This window comes from Clinocottus analis, unplaced genomic scaffold (assembly GCF_023055335.1).
Source record: "Clinocottus analis isolate CAN_PGR_092001 unplaced genomic scaffold, fCliAna1.0.p SCAF_41, whole genome shotgun sequence".
NCBI classification, from domain to species: Eukaryota; Metazoa; Chordata; class Actinopteri; order Perciformes; family Cottidae; genus Clinocottus; species Clinocottus analis.
The window spans coordinates 678403-696337 of record NW_027176165.1 but is presented as its reverse complement, the minus strand read 5'-3'; the positions used below and the strand labels follow the sequence as shown (position 1 = coordinate 696337).

Here is a 17935-nt window from a genome sequence, read left to right as displayed (position 1 = left end):
TCTTCAGTTTTGATAACATTGTACTTATTAAGTAATGACATTGCATTGATTTAGTCCACATGAGGGATCACTGCTAAAGTTATGATGCTGGAGAGAAACGTTGAGTTTCCTTCTGCTTTTGAAAGGAATACTTCAAACTAGACCAAACTCTGCTGTAGCTATGATTATGTCGATGATTATGTCTATGTCTGTGGTTATATCTACGTCTTTGTCTATAATTATGATTATGATTACATCTACGTCTACGTCTATGGCTGTACTTTGTGAATGAATCTCAACATGTTCAACAGTAATAACAGCCAGAACAACAGGGATGACCTCATGCATATTTAATCAGATGTTTGGATCATACGTCACGGTCGGCCTCATCGTTTGAAGCGGCTGCGACTCCAACGTCTTCCCTGACGGTCGAAGCTTTAAACCAGGACTCTGTTCCTGTTGGACGAGGAGGGAACTCGTTACATCCGTAGTGTCTTTTCAGAATAAACCTCCGGATCTCTGGGAAGTCGAGTTCAGGCAACCAAACACTTCAGTGCAATATCCTCAGATTAATATTTTATGATGTATTGTTGGGGGTTGATCAAGGAAACATCATTATTTATAGATTATATTTGTGGACTCAATACTTCAATCAAAGCATTTTACTAAAGAGTGATTGTATGCCGTCTTGTTTGTTTCAGGCTGAACTGAGTCCCTCTTCCTCCTCCTCCTCCTCCTCCTCCTCCTCCTCCTCCTCCTCCTCCTCCTCCTCCTCCTCCTCCTCCTCCTCCTCCTCCTCCTCTCAAAGACTTGGAGAAAGAAGAACAGAGCGGTGAAGAAGACGAGTCTCCCTCCTCTGACCTCCATGACACAAACACACGCCTCATGAACCAAACTGTGTTTCAGTGAATTCATCTTGATCAACGTTTATGGGACGCGACTGGATTCGTATTGAATATTGTCTTCTGTATGTTGTGAGACATGTATTCCTTTGGAAAGGTCATGTATGTTCAGTAGTTTAGATGAATGGATGATGTTCAGGGATTTTGGGCTATAAATGCAAACTGACAATTATTGCACTGCTTCAGTGATGACAGAACAACATTGTGTTGGTTATGCAGACTTATGGACATATTGTTGTGTATATGTTTCTGAGTATTGTCTTTGTCACCAACCTGTACACAACCTTCTTTCAGTGTTTAGGTGTTCAGGCTTCATCTCAGGAGCTAGCATGCTATAATGGACACAGCAGCAGTTTTTCAGTGTTTTTTCTGACCTGGGAATCGATCTCATGTGATTCTGATGCTGCAGATTCGGCTTTTGGAGAGTCGCCCGTCTTCTGGGCTTGTGGCTCACCGTCTCAGCACACAGCAGGTTCCTTTCTTGTCGCGATGTGTTTTCCTTTTGGCTCCCTGTGTTTGATGTAAAGTAGTGGTAGTGAGACTGTTGTGTGGAGTTGTGACAGGATGAGTGTGTTCACGTCTCGCTGCAGGACGGCTGTTCGCTGATGCAGATGCTTCCATTAAAAGAGTCATTCAGTGTTTTTCAAACTGCTTTCTCCCCAAAAAGGACTGTAATGTTTACAACATGCGTCTCTATCCTCAGACGAGTCTCAGAAGGAACACGTGATGAGTGTTCAGCTCAGAACAACCAACCGGACCGTGCAGCAGGCTGGCATGTGACCTGACCTCATGACGCGAGTCAGATCGTTCAAGTAGAGATCTGAACGCAAAGGGATCACAGTCCCTTTAGTCTCAACTGTTTACTCTTCAGCTCTGGTGTATTTTGAATATCCACTGCTTATGAATCATAACGTAGTCACATGTATTTGCTTCATTTTAATGTGTTTGTTTAGCTGGCTCATGATCAGTTGTAATAACCTGGTGTCATAATCATTTGAAGGTATAGCTGCTCGTCTCGTGTCGTTGGTGAGCGATTCGTTCATTTTCTCGTGGCCGCTCGTCGGGACCGCGGCTCAGCCGAGGAAACAGGATCACGTGGAAAAGGATCCGCAGACTCGGATCCGGCAGGAGAACCAAACATTGACCCAGAGACTCGGTCAGGAGGTGAAGGACTCGTTCCGCTGCCGGATACGAGTCTTTGGATGGTTCCCCGTGACCTGCATCGGCTCAGAAGAGGAAACAGAAAGGATTTGTTTACCTCGGTCACCTTGGCGTGGCTAGGTTTAGTAAGACGTGGATGATAGTCGTCAATAATAATATTAATATTCATAATTACAGGTTTCGTTATTTTAAATGTTTTGTACTTTACTTACAGTTCAGCTTCATTGTTTGCTGTGATAATGAAATGCTAGTGTGACAATAAAGGACCATTTCAAATCATCCAAACTGTCGTGATACATTATTTTCATGCAGGGTTGTATCTTCTCATGAAGCCACCAGGTGGAGCCAAACGCTGATGACAGACTCGTCCTTCATGAAAGCTGTGAAGCCTTGAAGTGACGTCATGGCTCCTTCCTCAAGCCATGGTTGTAAGAGGACTCCCACTCAGTCAGAGCATCTGAGGAGAAGGACCACGCCGTGCGGGCGAGTTACCACCTGAAGCGTCTAGAATCCCGCCCACTTCTTCTTCTGCTCATGTAATCTGAGATTAGAGGTGTTGTATTGTTTCCTATGTGAACGCTTGCACCGGCCCATCAGGACTATGAGCATTCACACGTTCACAAGCTGCAGGAACAGCGAGCACATTGATGTGCACGAGCAGAGCCGGGGATCAAACCACCGATGCTCTGAATGAAGGACGACTCAGCGATGCTGAACGGTGAAGTATTTTAGATGTTACGCTCACATAACATGCTGCACATGTGAAGCCTTCAGGTCCTTTAAACACAACACATGAAACCTTCCACGTCGTCCAGCGCTCACTGGCGTCCTCACGGTGACATCATCACCTGGCAGAGCTTCTCCATCTGCACCACAAGGACGGAGCAAATTAAAAATACAAATCAGGCCATATAAGTATTATATAAATATTACTTTTAACTACATTAACTACCACATCCAAATATGGGAGTTGTTGATAATGAGAATGTGACACAAAAAGGGTCAACATCAACAGCTGCACATTCTGTATTTGGTTGGATATTTTCTATACTACTTTCTCACAGAAATCTAAGCTTGTTCTTTCTTTTTTTGGGCCTTTTTACTTGTTAACACATCTGGTGTCCATGCTTCTCTATTGAAGCTGCATCTTCATATGAATCAACAAACCTGGAGAAGTATTCTACTGAGGTACAAAATACTCCAAACAACTACTTCCAGTGCAAGATAACATGTTATCAGACTTCTTTATTGTGTCTTTGGAAATCTAAAATACTTCCATATGTCCCCCAACACTCTTTATGCCAAGTGAAAAAAACACAAAAAACATTCAAGCCACGAATATGTGACTCGTTCAATATTTTGTGTTGAGATATCTGTGATATGGAAAGAAAACAAGAGATAAGATAATAAGAGATAATAAGAGATGTTAGCACTTCAGCTACATCACAAAGAGGTTACAGAGTCGTGTTTAACAAGGGGCTCTAACCTCTCAGCATACATATATATATATACATATATATATATATATATATATATATACATATATATATATATATATATATATATATATATACATATATACGTATATACATATATATATACATATATATATGTATATATATATGTATATATATATATATATATATATATATATATATATATATATATATATATATACACACCACATCTATATAAATATTTCTCCGTAAAATATATCGTTTTTGAACATTTGGCATTCACAAAAACTAAAAAACAAGCAGCGTCCTTGAACGCAGACTCTTTGTCGCATTACTCATCTTATCACTCTAATAATCATATGTATCTTACTGTAGTGGGATTATGTCAAGAGATTACAAAAATATAACCGACCATTGTCAATAGAATCTGCCCAATTTACACTTTAAGAGCATTTCCTGCTGTTGTCCCAAGTGACTGTCTACTGTGACTCATCGTGAAGTAAAGAACAGCAACTAAACATCTCTCATCCCCATCCAGCAACCCGCCTCCCTGCAACTTCTCAATGACTGATGATGGTCACCTTGGTCATGGTGGTCATGGTGGTCATGATGGTCATGGTGGTCATGTTGTTGGTCATGATGGTCATGTTGGTCATGTTGTTGGTCATGATGGTCATGTTGTTGGTCATGATGGTCATGTTGTTGGTCATGTTGTTGGTCATGTTGGTCATGATGGTCATGTTGTTGGTCATGTTGTTGGTCATGTTGGTCATGATGGTCATGTTGTTGGTCATGGTGGTCATGATGGTCATGTTGTTGGTCATGTTGTTGGTCATGTTGTTGGTCATGATGGTCATGTTGTTGGTCATGTTGGTCATGATGGTCATGTTGTTGGTCATGATGGTGGTCATGTTGTTGGTCATGATGGTCATGTTGTTGGTCATGTTGGTGGTCATGTTGTTGGTCATGATGGTCATGTTGTTTGTCATGGTGGTCATGATGGTCATGTTGTTGGTCATGTTGTTGGTCATGTTGTTGGTCATGATGGTCATGTTGTTGGTCATGTTGGTCACGTTGGTCATGTTGTTGGTCATGTTGGTGGTCATGTTGTTGGTCATGATGGTCATGTTGTTGGTCATGTTGGTCATGATGGTCACGTTGTTGGTCACGTTGGTCATGTTGTTGGTCACGTTGGTCATGTTGTTGGTCATGTTGGTGGTCATGTTGTTGGTCATGTTGTTGGTCACGTTGTTGGTCACGTTGGTCATGTTGTTGGTCACGTTGGTCATGTTGTTGGTCATGTTGTTGGTCATGTTGTTGGTCACGTTGGTCATGTTGTTGGTCACGTTGGTCATGTTGTTGGTCATGTTGTTGGTCACGTTGGTCATGTTGTTGGTCACGTTAGTCATGTTGTTGGTCATGTTGGTGGTCATGTTGTTGGTCATGTTGTTGGTCACGTTGTTGGTCACGTTGGTCATGTTGTTGGTCACGTTGGTCATGTTGGTGGTCATGTTGTTGGTCACGTTGGTGGTCACGTTGTTGGTCACGTTGGTCATGTTGTTGGTCACGTTGGTCATGTTGTTGGTCATGTTGTTGGTCATGTTGTTGGTCACGTTGGTCATGTTGTTGGTCATGTTGGTCATGTTGTTGGTCATGTTGTTGGTCACGTTGGTCATGTTGTTGGTCACGTTGGTCATGTTGTTGGTCATGTTGTTGGTCACGTTGTTGGTCGCGTTGGTCACGTTGTTGGTCATGTTGTTGGTCATGTTGGTGGTCATGTTGGTGGTCATGTTGTTGGTCATGTTGTTGGTCACGTTGTTGGTCACGTTGTTGGTCATGTTGTTGGTCACGTTGTTGGTCGCGTTGGTCACGTTGTTGGTCACGTTGTTGGTCATGTTGGTGGTCATGTTGGTGGTCATGTTGTTGGTCACGTTGGTCATGTTGTTGGTCATGTTGTTGGTAACGTTGGTCATGTTGTTGGTCATGTTGTTGGTAACGTTGGTCATGTTGTTGGTCATATTGTTGGTCACGTTGGTCATGTTGTTGGTAACGTTGGTCATGTTGTTGGTCATGTTGTTGGTAACGTTGGTCATGTTGTTGGTCATATTGTTGGTCATGTTGTTGGTCATGTTGTTGGTCATGTTGGTGGTCATGTTGTTGGTCATGTTGTTGGTCATATTGTTGGTCATGTTGTTGGTCATGTTGTTGGTCATGTTGATGGTCATGTTGGTGGTCATGTTGGTGGTCATGTTGGTGGTCATGTTGTTGGTCATGTTGTTGGTCATATTGTTGGTCATGTTGTTGGTCATATTGTTGGTCATGTTGTTGGTCATGTTGTTGGTCATGTTGGTGGTAATGTTGTTGGTCATGTTGGTGGTCATGTTGTTGGTCATGTTGTTGGTCATGTTGTTGGTCATCCTTCCAGGTAGTTGAAGACATACTTTTATTTTGAAAAGACTGTATGTAACAAGTGGAACGTGACATCTGTAGGTCAACAGAGGAATATGAGGAGCAACTTTCTGTAAAATATGATACACAAAGTTGAATGAGGTTGAATCATTCTAAGATGTCAGAGACTGAGCTATTCTGAGAGTAAGTTGTGTGTAGGAAAAGAAGTCCTATATGTCCCACAATGCAGGCGATATCTTTTAGTTTGACGTGGTCATCTACCTTCCATGGTAAATCCACCACTGCATTTCCAACATTATTATAAGTTATATGAATGTTATTTTGTGATCATCCATTTGTAGTCTGCAAGCTGAGAAACCCCCGATGTCATCAGTTTTATCTTCTCAGACTTGGCAAAGCTCATACAATAGTTTTGACTAATAGAAAGCATTGAATAGTGGACATTATTGGACTGTAATTGATTTTCAATATACAACAATAAATGCAACACTAAAAATGATCAGTCATGTAGCTTCAGCTTTGAACAAAGAGTGCAACTTCCAACCCTCCATTGGAGCGACACCAACACATTTCTACCATAACAGTTATTGTTCTGAGACATACATGAGATTAATTTTCAGTTCCAGAACCTGTCAACATGTTTCTATGATGAAGTGACATTTTCTGTTTTGATCTCATTTCAAAATTCATGTTTTCATTTTAAGATCCAAAACTGCAAACATAAACATCATTGTTAACTGGCTGCTTATGGGAGATACATAAGTTTTAAACCTAGTTTTTAAATAATTAAATAAACTCTTTCAAAAAGAAATTCCTCTTGGATCAGCTATACAAAGTCACAAATAGTTCATAAAAACATATATATATATATATATATATATATATATATATATATATATATATGTATATATATATATATATGTATATATATATATATATGTATATATATATATGTATATATATATATATATATGTATATATATATATATATATATATATGTATATATATATATATATATATATATGTATATATATATATATATATATATGTATATATATATATATATATATATATATATATATATATGTATATATATATATATATATATATATATATATATATATGTATATATATATATATATATATATATATATATATGTGTGTGTGTGTATACATATATATATATATATATATATATGTATATATATATATATATATATATATATATATGTATATATATATATATATATATATATGTATATATATATATATATATATGTATATATATATATATATATATATATATATATATATATATGTATATATATATATATATATATATATATATATATATATATATGTATATATATATATATATATATATATATATGTGTGTGTGTGTATACATATATATATATATATATATATATATATATATATATATATATATATATATATATATATATATATATATATATATATATCATGTTGTTACTGGTGCTTTTACTTTTTACTATTTTAATTTCTTTTCTTATATTTTCAATATCAAGATATTCGGACTTGAGTATAATCAATAAGCTGCTCATTAAATTTATTTGTTTTGTCTTTTAGGATATTTTAACTGTTATGTAAAGTGACTTTGAGTAAAGCACTATATAAATAAAATGCATTCTTCTTCTTATTATGATTATTATTAATAATAAAGATCCACCAGAGTTGTGTTTTCTGCACACATCTGGCTTCCTGCCTCAGACGTCTCTCACACATTACAGACCATAATCATCTCCACTGTGGAGGCTTTGGCCCGTGGTTTGTACACGGCTCATACCAAAAACATACCCAATAAAATAAATAGAAGTAAGTGATATTAATGCCTTCAGACAGAACTGGAATACATCGCTGCTGTGATTAACACAACATGGAGGGAGCTCTGCACATTGAGAACAACAAACACCAGACGCTTGAAGACGTCACAGACCAGAACGACGTCGTGTTGGTCTGTTGTCAAGCAGCATCGGTTCTGCTCCGGTCCTTTTGTGAAACATACTAAACATCCAGGGTTTGAACCACTGAAACACAAATGACTCATGGGAAACAACAATGTCTCATCCTTTTCTGAATTTAAATTGTGCAAATATTTGTGTTGAGCGCATTATTAAAATACATTTTCACCAACCGATCCATTTCAAAAGAGGGCCATGAGGACACGTCTGTGGAGTCCATACGGTTCCGTTAAAAAGAGTCTTAGTCCCGTGAAGGCAGAGTCCTCGCGCTAGAGGCCTGGCTCGACAACCAGGAAGTGGACGTGGTCCTTCTCTTGGGTCTGGAAGGCCTCGGCGATGATCTGAGCCGCCTCCTTGTGCTCGCGACCTCTCAGGGGAACGCCGTTGACCTCCAGGATGACCTGACCGACCTTCAGCTGACCGCAGCTATGAGCGGAGCCGCCTTTCTGTCAACATGAGGGAAGGGAGGAGGAAAGGAAACAGTCATGTTACATGTTTAGGAATCTAGCATATTTTAATGACAATACATTCAGAGTGACCCGTCAGTAGAAACGCGTCTCAGCCGTCTAACAGTACAAGGAAAGCGTTCAGGAGTTCCACGACACCTTGGAGAGCTGCTCAGACCGGACAATACTGAAGGAAGGAAGAGAGGATGGAGCCATGAATCCCTTCTCTTCTGCAGAGTGATGATGTTTACTGAAAGGGTTTCAGGTGGAGTGAAAGGAAACTGGTGATAGCAGTGATGTAGTCAAGACCTCCGAGTCTTCACAAGACCAGAGAGGATGAGACTGAGGCAAGACTCAGACTTTGAGAGGTTGAGACTCAGACTTTGAGAGGTTGAGACTCAGAGTTTGAGAGGTTGAGACTCAGAGTTTGAGAGGTTGAGACTCAGACTTTGACAGGTTGAGACTCAGACTTTGAGAGGTTGAGACTCAGACTTTGAGAGGTTGAGACTCAGACTCTGATCTCGTGCTGCCTTAGTCTCAACCTCTCAGAGTCAAGACCATTGTGAAACAAGCAAAGCATCCACTCCTCAAATCCATCTTTCGATATTCCTAGAGATAGGATATTATAGATAGATATAGATATCATACAACACATCAAATCAAGAGTCAGAGACTCGAAACATTCAAGGTTTAAGAACGGCAGAAAGACTACGGCGCCGATTCCATGCATGAAATACCATTCAATACTAGACAGAGGTACATTTGGGGTTAAGTGTCTTGCACAAGGACACATGGACTAGCGGAGACGGGAATCGAACCATCGATTCTCTGATTAAAAGAGGACGCTGCTCACCGGGGTCATCAAGAGGAAGTTGATCAATGAACATGAAGGTCAGCAGTGACATTTAGTTTTCAAAATTGTATTTTTCTAGCTTAGCGCTTGTGTGTGGACTTCACAATAGCGATGGAGAAGAAAAGAAGCATCAATAATGAATTAATAAATCCTAAACTGTGTCCGTCATCGTCCTGAAACGCATTGTGAAAGGTGTTTTTTAATGAGATGCTGAATTTGAGATTAAATTAAAAAGGGAAACATCGATGCTCTTGAATGAATATTTTCTCTGCATGTTCTTTTTTCAAGTAATTTTCAGTATTGAGACTGAACATTGGGACAAAACGACGGCTTCAGCCTGCGTATCAGCCGGACGCCACCGCCTCACCTGAATGGTGACGATGCGCGGCAATGGCTGCCGTGTGTTGGCTCCTCCCTCGATAGCGATGCCGAGGGTGTTGGCATTTTTCACCACTCGTACCAAGAGAGCTGTGGGAACCGGCGAGCCGCTCTGCAGGGTCCAGACATGAACACAAAGAGAAGTATTGTTTGGTTTATTGTTGTTTATTGCTGCTCCATTGACTTCTGTGTTAAGGAGCTAACAAGTTAGTACATATGCTAGCGTCTGTATGTCACGGTCCACACGTCACATTTTAATGCATTTACTCTTAAGGCATTGTGTGTAGATTTTAAAATGTGTTGTACATCTTTTTAGGAGACAGTTGTCAACAAAAGGAAAAGTGCCCGAAAACCTTAATATTTGTTTTTCTTTCCGGATGTTTGTGGAAAGAGAAAACAGCCAGTTAACACAGACCTGCTCCAAAGTGCATAACCTTTGAGCTTTGGTTGTGAAGATGAAGAGTGTGTGTGTGTGTGTGTGTGTGTGTGTGTGTGTGTGTGTGTGTGTGTGTGTGTGTGTGTGTGTGTGCTGAATGCATGTTAATACATCTGACTGATTTTCAGTCCTTTATCAGTGGGTTACACAGTTACTTAAATAAGACATTCATATTCAAAATCAAACATAAATAGCGGGTTTTTTACTTTAGTTTTTCACTGTTTGCTGAAAAACAAAAGGAACGTACAAAGAAAATAAACATTGATCCAACAGCAGTGAAGATGAGCTATATCTGCATCAACAATAAACTTTGGGAGCAGCTACACTTCATCTGTTCAAACCTTTACATGTCATCTCCCTCAAATCCACCTCTGAGGTGGGATCAGGGTAATCCAGATTTTTAGGATCAAACTGATCCAGATTTCCCACTAAAGTTTTGAAATACTCAACGGCAGTTTGTTCTCCGGATCAGAGGCAGGATTGGATTCCCAAATCTGAATCTTCAGGATCAGATTTGCTTTGAAATACCGTTTTTTGGGATCAGATCAGGATTTAATCCAATCCAGGAGGATTAATCCTGGAGGATCATTTTGAAGTACCGGCCCCAGGAGGATGTGAACGTCCTACACATGAGCCTCTGCCTTTCTTGGCTTACAATCCAATTTAGTTTTTAAACAAGACCATCTTATTACAGTTTGATAATGAAATCAAATTCAAACTACTGTCAAATTCTTTCCATGTTGTTTTCCTCTGATGTGACTCTGCGTGTAACAGTCTTCTCCTTGAATGCACGTTGAGAGAGTTCCTCCGTTTGTTTGATTGATGAATGGGTTGAATAAAAGCTACGAGCAACATGGTGACGCTGATGATTTCTTGAATTATTTAGTGACAATGTGAACCCCTCACTTGTCTGGTCCCTGGAAGAAGCGCATGGGTCCCCGGCTGTTCCAGTTGGCCTTGCTGGTTCTTGCAGGGCCGAGGACCGCCATCCTTGCTGAGGCCTCCTGCCTCGGCTATATCCACCCCACTGTCCTCGCTCAGGGTCTGGCCGCTGTCGGACAGCTGGGACAGGGTGGCCCCTGGATGAGACACCGTAATGGTTACGCTATACAACAACCAATACACACCAATACATACGATCACACCCGCTGTCTAAACCCTAACACGGGTTGCTCTCTAAAAAAGGATTATAACCAAGCATTGAAACTACAAGACATCATCTTGTGTGCTTGTGTGGGATAAACAGCTTCCACCTCTTAATAATACTGGTTTGGGCTTTAATTTGAGACTTATTTATTATTGGATTATTTAAAAGGAATTATGACATTTTGGGACTGATGGGTCATTGGGCCATTACTAGTGATAGCCATTACTAGTGATAGCCATTACAAGTGATAGCCATTACAAGTGATAGCCATTACTAGTGATGGCCATTACAAGTGATAGCCATTACAAGTGATAGCCATTACAAGTGATAGCCATTACAAGTGATAGCCATTACTAGTGATGGCCATTACAAGTGATAGCCATTACAAGTGATAGCCATTACAAGTGATAGCCATTACAAGTGATAGCCATTACAAGTGATAGCCATTACTAGTGATAGCCATTACAAGTGATAGCCATTACAAGTGATAGCCATTACAAGTGATAGCCATTACTAGTGATAGCCATTACTAGTGATAGCCATTACTAGTGATAGCCATTACAAGTGATAGCCATTACTAGTGATAGCCATTACTAGTGATAGCCATTACAAGTGATAGCCATTACAAGTGATAGCCATTACTAGTGATAGCCATTACAAGTGATAGCCATTACTAGTGATAGCCATTACTAGTGATTGCCATTACAAGTGATAGCCATTACAAGTGATAGCCATTACTAGTGATAGCCATTACAAGTGATAGCCATTACTAGTGATAGCCATTACAAGTGATAGCCATTACAAGTGATAGCCATTACTAGTGATAGCCATTACTAGTGATAGCCATTACAAGTGATAGCCATTACTAGTGACAGCCATTACAAGTGACAGCCATTACAAGTGATAGCCATTACTAGTGATAGCCATTACTAGTGATAGCCATTACAAGTGATAGCCATTACTAGTGATAGCCATTACTAGTGATAGCCATTACAAGTGATAGCCATTACTAGTGATAGCCATTACAAGTGATAGCCATTACAAGTGATAGCCATTACAAGTGATAGCCATTACTAGTGATAGCCATTAGTAGTGATAGCCATTACAAGTGATAGCCATTACAAGTGATAGCCATTACAAGTGATAGCCATTACTAGTGATAGCCATTACTAGTGATAGCCATTACAAGTGATAGCCATTACTAGTGATAGCCATTACTAGTGATAGCCATTACAAGTGATAGCCATTACAAGTGATAGCCATTACTAGTGATAGCCATTACAAGTGATAGCCATTACTAGTGATAGCCATTACTAGTGATTGCCATTACAAGTGATAGCCATTACAAGTGATAGCCATTACAAGTGATAGCCATTACTAGTGATAGCCATTACAAGTGATAGCCATTACTAGTGATAGCCATTACAAGTGATAGCCATTACAAGTGATAGCCATTACTAGTGATAGCCATTACTAGTGATAGCCATTACAAGTGATAGCCATTACTAGTGACAGCCATTACAAGTGACAGCCATTACAAGTGACAGCCATTACTAGTGATAGCCATTACTAGTGATAGCCATTACAAGTGATAGCCATTACTAGTGATAGCCATTACAAGTGATAGCCATTACAAGTGATAGCCATTACAAGTGATAGCCATTACAAGTGATAGCCATTACTAGTGATAGCCATTACTAGTGATAGCCATTACAAGTGATAGCCATTACTAGTGATAGCCATTACTAGTGATAGCCATTACAAGTGATAGCCATTACAAGTGATAGCCATTACTAGTGATAGCCATTACAAGTGATAGCCATTACTAGTGATAGCCATTACTAGTGATTGCCATTACAAGTGATAGCCATTACAAGTGATAGCCATTACAAGTGATAGCCATTACTAGTGATAGCCATTACAAGTGATAGCCATTACTAGTGATAGCCATTACAAGTGATAGCCATTACAAGTGATAGCCATTACTAGTGATAGCCATTACTAGTGATAGCCATTACAAGTGATAGCCATTACTAGTGACAGCCATTACAAGTGACAGCCATTACAAGTGATAGCCATTACTAGTGATAGCCATTACTAGTGATAGCCATTACTAGTGATAGCCATTACTAGTGATAGCCATTACAAGTGATAGCCATTACTAGTGATAGCCATTACAAGTGATAGCCATTACTAGTGATAGCCATTACAAGTGATAGCCATTACTAGTGATAGCCATTACTAGTGATAGCCATTACAAGTGATAGCCATTACTAGTGATAGCCATTACAAGTGATAGCCATTACAAGTGATAGCCATTACTAGTGATAGCCATTACTAGTGATAGCCATTACAAGTGATAGCCATTACAAGTGATAGCCATTACTAGTGATAGCCATTACTAGTGATAGCCATTACAAGTGATAGCCATTACAAGTGATAGCCATTACTAGTGACAGCCATTACAAGTGATAGCCATTACGAGTGATAGCCATTATAAGTGATAGCCATTATAAGTGATAGCCTCCAGGCTTGTGTTGGCTGGATGCCATGCTGGTCTTAATTTATATTAATATATAGTGGTATATGTAACACACTGTGTGACTTTTGTTTTTCACTGAACTTATAGCCAATAAAAGGGAGAGGTTGTAAAGTTAATTGTAACAAACATTTAACTGTTTTTAATCATTTTGTATTTCATTTTGACTCATACAGGCTCCAAGATGTACTGGACTCTTTGGATAATACTCTCCTCCAATCATAAGCATGCATTTTCCTATTAAAATCTTTAAAAGTAGATTTGCGCATTGACTGCCATCCTCCAGCGGTGTAGTCGCCTAAAGCACTTTCTCATTGCCCGTCATGTCCTGCCTGTATCACTGGGACAGATCTGCTCTCCTTGCCCTGGGGACTACCATTGGTGCAGAAGTGGAGAGGGTTCTCGTCGAGCCTCTGAGCGCTCTCCTACGAGGGCCTTCTCATGTAAAACAGCTTGTGTGCACTGACCCCAGCTAAGAAAATATGGGAACTAGCTTCCCTGCTTGTGCACCCCATGTGCTCGCTGCTATGTGGCCCAACGAGGCATCCTCGAGACCAAGCTCACATTGTTCCCAAGATCTTAAGGACTTCTTCTAGGTCGGGGATTACACAGCTGAATGGTTTGTGTCTTCCATCCTGGCCAAGGCAAAGTCACATCTGCCTTGCCCAGTTTGTGCGTTGGTATGTTATGTTGAAAGCACTGAAGAGATCTTTGTTTGCTACGGGATGGTGTGGCTGGTAAAGCCCTATCCAGGCTTTGTGAGTGCATCTTTCAAGCCTTCATGCAGGGAGGACGACACCCCACAACTGTGGTCCATGTCCATGCACCCGTACAGCGGTCCAAAAAACATACCGAAGAAACACACCAACCAATCACGTGTATGGAAATCAGACCACGTGATGCAACTCGGCTAATCAAATATGCGTATTCGGATAAGCGTTGCGGCTCGAGTGAGAGACACAGACGAGAGAGACTGGAGGAGAGGATGAACAGTCAGCCATAGAGAAAAGTTACTTCACATGGCGTTCTCCAAAAAAGAGAAATGTGGATATTGAGACCAGAGTCTCAAGAGACTCTCTTATGTTAATTCTTCCAAAAGAAACTTGTATGTCTCATGTGGTCAGACGGTTTTTAAAAGCTCAATATTAAACTTTGCTTGGAGACAAAGCACCCACAAGAGACTCACAACCCAAATGAAGGAACAGAAAAATAAACGATCAAAGAGCCAAATATGAAAAAATTCATGCACTGTTCAACGATAATGTCAACAGAGAGAATAGAGCTGGAACAAGTGGTTAAATAACAGATGAAGTTCCTCACACACGTGTTATGAGAGAATAATATAATACCGTGGCTTTTTTACTCAACATCACTAGACAGGAAGTCAACACCCACAGCCAAACCCTCACCGACACACAACTTGTGTACCTCTTTGCTGTTGTGTGGAGTCTGCAGACAGCCGGTTCATGTCGGTGGTGATGGCTTTCCGGGTAAAGGCAGGTGAGCAGGGCTGGTCAGCACTACAAGGTGGAGCTGTCGATGTGATGAAAGCGGGCCGGCGGGAGGGGCAGGGGGAGGGGCATGGCGTCAGATGGGGCGATGGGTGAGGGGATTGCATGGGAGATGCTGCCTTGGATGAGGACGCAGACTTTGACAAGTAGCAGGACTTTTCATAGGAGCTGGATCTGGAAGCCAGTTGGACGGAGGCCTCCGGCTTAGCAGAGCTAGAGGATTGGTACAGGAAGCCTGGGCAGGTCCGGTGTCCCGAACCGGCCCGGCTGTGGTTGGCAGCGTGGTCGTGGAAGTGATGAGCGAAGTGGGGGCTGTTCTGGTGTTCAGTTTTCGAGAGTTGAAGGGAACTCTGGCATGTGTGATGGAGTGCATTGAGCGAAGCGTGGTGGCTTGCACCAGAGCATGTGCGGTGGGCCGAGACTGGCGAGGGCGGCTGGGTGCTGGGGAGGGCTTTGAGCGACTTGTGGAGGCAGTCCTGCAGCAGCCAGGTGGGTCCGGTGAAAAGCAAGCCGGGCTGCAACCGCTGAGTTGAAGGCTTCTGGTTATGCTCCTTCTCCTTGGATGGCTGGCTCTGAGCCAGGAAGAGGGCAGTCTTGGAGAATGGAGAAGATTCATCTGAAGCCTGCATTTCATCCTGTCAATGAAAATAAATCAATTAGATTCGATTGGCTTCTGTCAGAGTCAGCCACTGTTGAAAAAAAAAAACGTATATGCTCTTAATCAATGACTGTTTCACATGAAGATGTCATGGTGGGATGAAGCCATGAAGATGTCATGGTGAAGCCATGAAGATGTCATGGTGGATGAAGCCATGAAGACGTCACGGTGGGATGAAGCCATGAAGACGTCACGGTGGGATGAAGCCATGAAGATGTCATGGTGAAGCCATGAAGACGTCACGGTGGGATGAAGCCATGAAGACATCATGATGAAGCCATGAAGACGTCACGGTGGAATGAAGCCATGAAGACGTCATGGTGGATGAAGCCATGAAGACGTCATGATGAAGGCATGAAGACGTCATGATGAAGGCATGAAGACGTCATGATGAAGGCATGAAGACGTCATGATGAAGGCATGAAGACGTCATGGTGGACATAAGGAGGCCCTCAGTAATGCCAGAGCAGCCTCTCACTCATCAGTAATAGAGACACATAGGGGCCTATGCATTCCTATGGAGTTAGTAGGAATTACTTCTTGAACTTCTTCATCCATAGAAACAGCTGTAAACTCTAGTATATGTTTAGGTGACCTTGACCAATGGACGTCAACTATTTCTACTCATGTACTTGACTTTCTACGTAACAATAGTTTGAGGATTTCCAGTCAGAACTCAGAGCAGATGCTTTATATTTTAAACCAGCAGCTTCTGAAAGAGGCTGCAGTAAATTACTGGTTATGTACATTGAAATAAAGCCATAAAGTCTTCAACCGGATATTGACTGCTTTATTTTAAATACATTGCAGTCGTGTAATTAGGAACAAACAGTCCAAATACTCATGGCCCTGACTGTGTATGGACATCATTCACAGATAAACCAGTTGTCCCTGCATATGCATATTAAAACATTGGCAAATGACACATACCACTTTAATGTCTTTAAAGACATTCAAGTTCTGCTCCTGCTGTTTTTCCTTCCGTCCACCAAGTGTGCCACCAGTCTGAAAGAAACAGGATGCATTGTGGTACTGCAGGATTACATGTGAAACACATTGTAGTACTGCAGGATTACATGTGAAACACATTGTAGTACTGCAGGATTACATGTGAAACACATTGTAGTACTGCAGGATTACATCTGAAACACATTGTAGTACTGCAGGATTACATATGAAACACATTGTAGTACTGCAGGATTACATGTGGAACACATTGTAGTACTGCAGGATTACATGTGGAACACATTGTAGTACTGCAGGATTACATGTGGAACACATTGTAGTACTGCAGGATTACATGTGGAACACATTGTAGTACTGCAGGATTACATGTGAAACACATTGTAGTACTGCAGGATTACATGTGGAACACATTGTAGTACTGCAGGATTACATGTGGAACACATTGTGGTACTGCAGGATTACATGTGAAACACATTGTAGTACTGCAGGATTACATGTGAAACACATTGTAGTACTGCAGGATTACATGTGAAACACATTGTAGTACTGCAGGATTACATCTGAAACACATTGTAGTACTGCAGGATTACATGTGAAACACATTGTAGTACTGCAGGATTACATGTGAAACACATTGTAGTACTGCAGGATTACATCTGAAACACATTGTAGTACTGCAGGATTACATGTGGAACACATTGTAGTACTGCAGGATTACATGTGGAACACATTGTAGTACTGCAGGATTACATGTGAAACACATTGTAGTACTGCAGGATTACATGTGGAACACATTGTAGTACTGCAGGATTACATGTGGAACACATTGTAGTACTGCAGGATTACATGTGGAACACATTGAAGTACTGCAGGATTACATGTGGAACATGTGGGTATGGTTCATCTCGTTAATGCAGATCTGGCTCCAGCGTTTTCATGCAGCATGCAGAGAGAGTACAATCTTTTCTGTGTTTTTTTACTGCAAGAGCAGTGACTCAGAATACACCAGTAAGCTCAGTACAGTGCACATTGTTTTGAAGTAGTGTGTACCAGGTAGTTGTGTATATTGCCAATATAGCAGCCTCAGTG

At 40.8% G+C, this 17935-nt stretch overlaps 1 protein-coding gene across 1 annotated transcript in view; it reads right to left on the bottom strand.

The window, feature by feature from the left end:
- Positions 1-7398: 7398 nt before the first annotated feature.
- Positions 7399-17935, bottom strand: part of whrnb (whirlin b) — a 37920-nt gene continuing 27383 nt past the window's right edge. The window contains exons 9-12 of the mRNA XM_068598942.1: positions 15140-15857; positions 10932-11104; positions 9579-9701; positions 7399-8358 (exon numbers count right to left, since the gene is read on the bottom strand). Of these exons, the coding sequence (XP_068455043.1) occupies positions 8182-8358; positions 9579-9701; positions 10932-11104; positions 15140-15857 (1191 nt within the window). The 3' untranslated portion in view covers positions 7399-8181. The remainder of the gene's footprint in view (positions 8359-9578; positions 9702-10931; positions 11105-15139; positions 15858-17935) is intronic.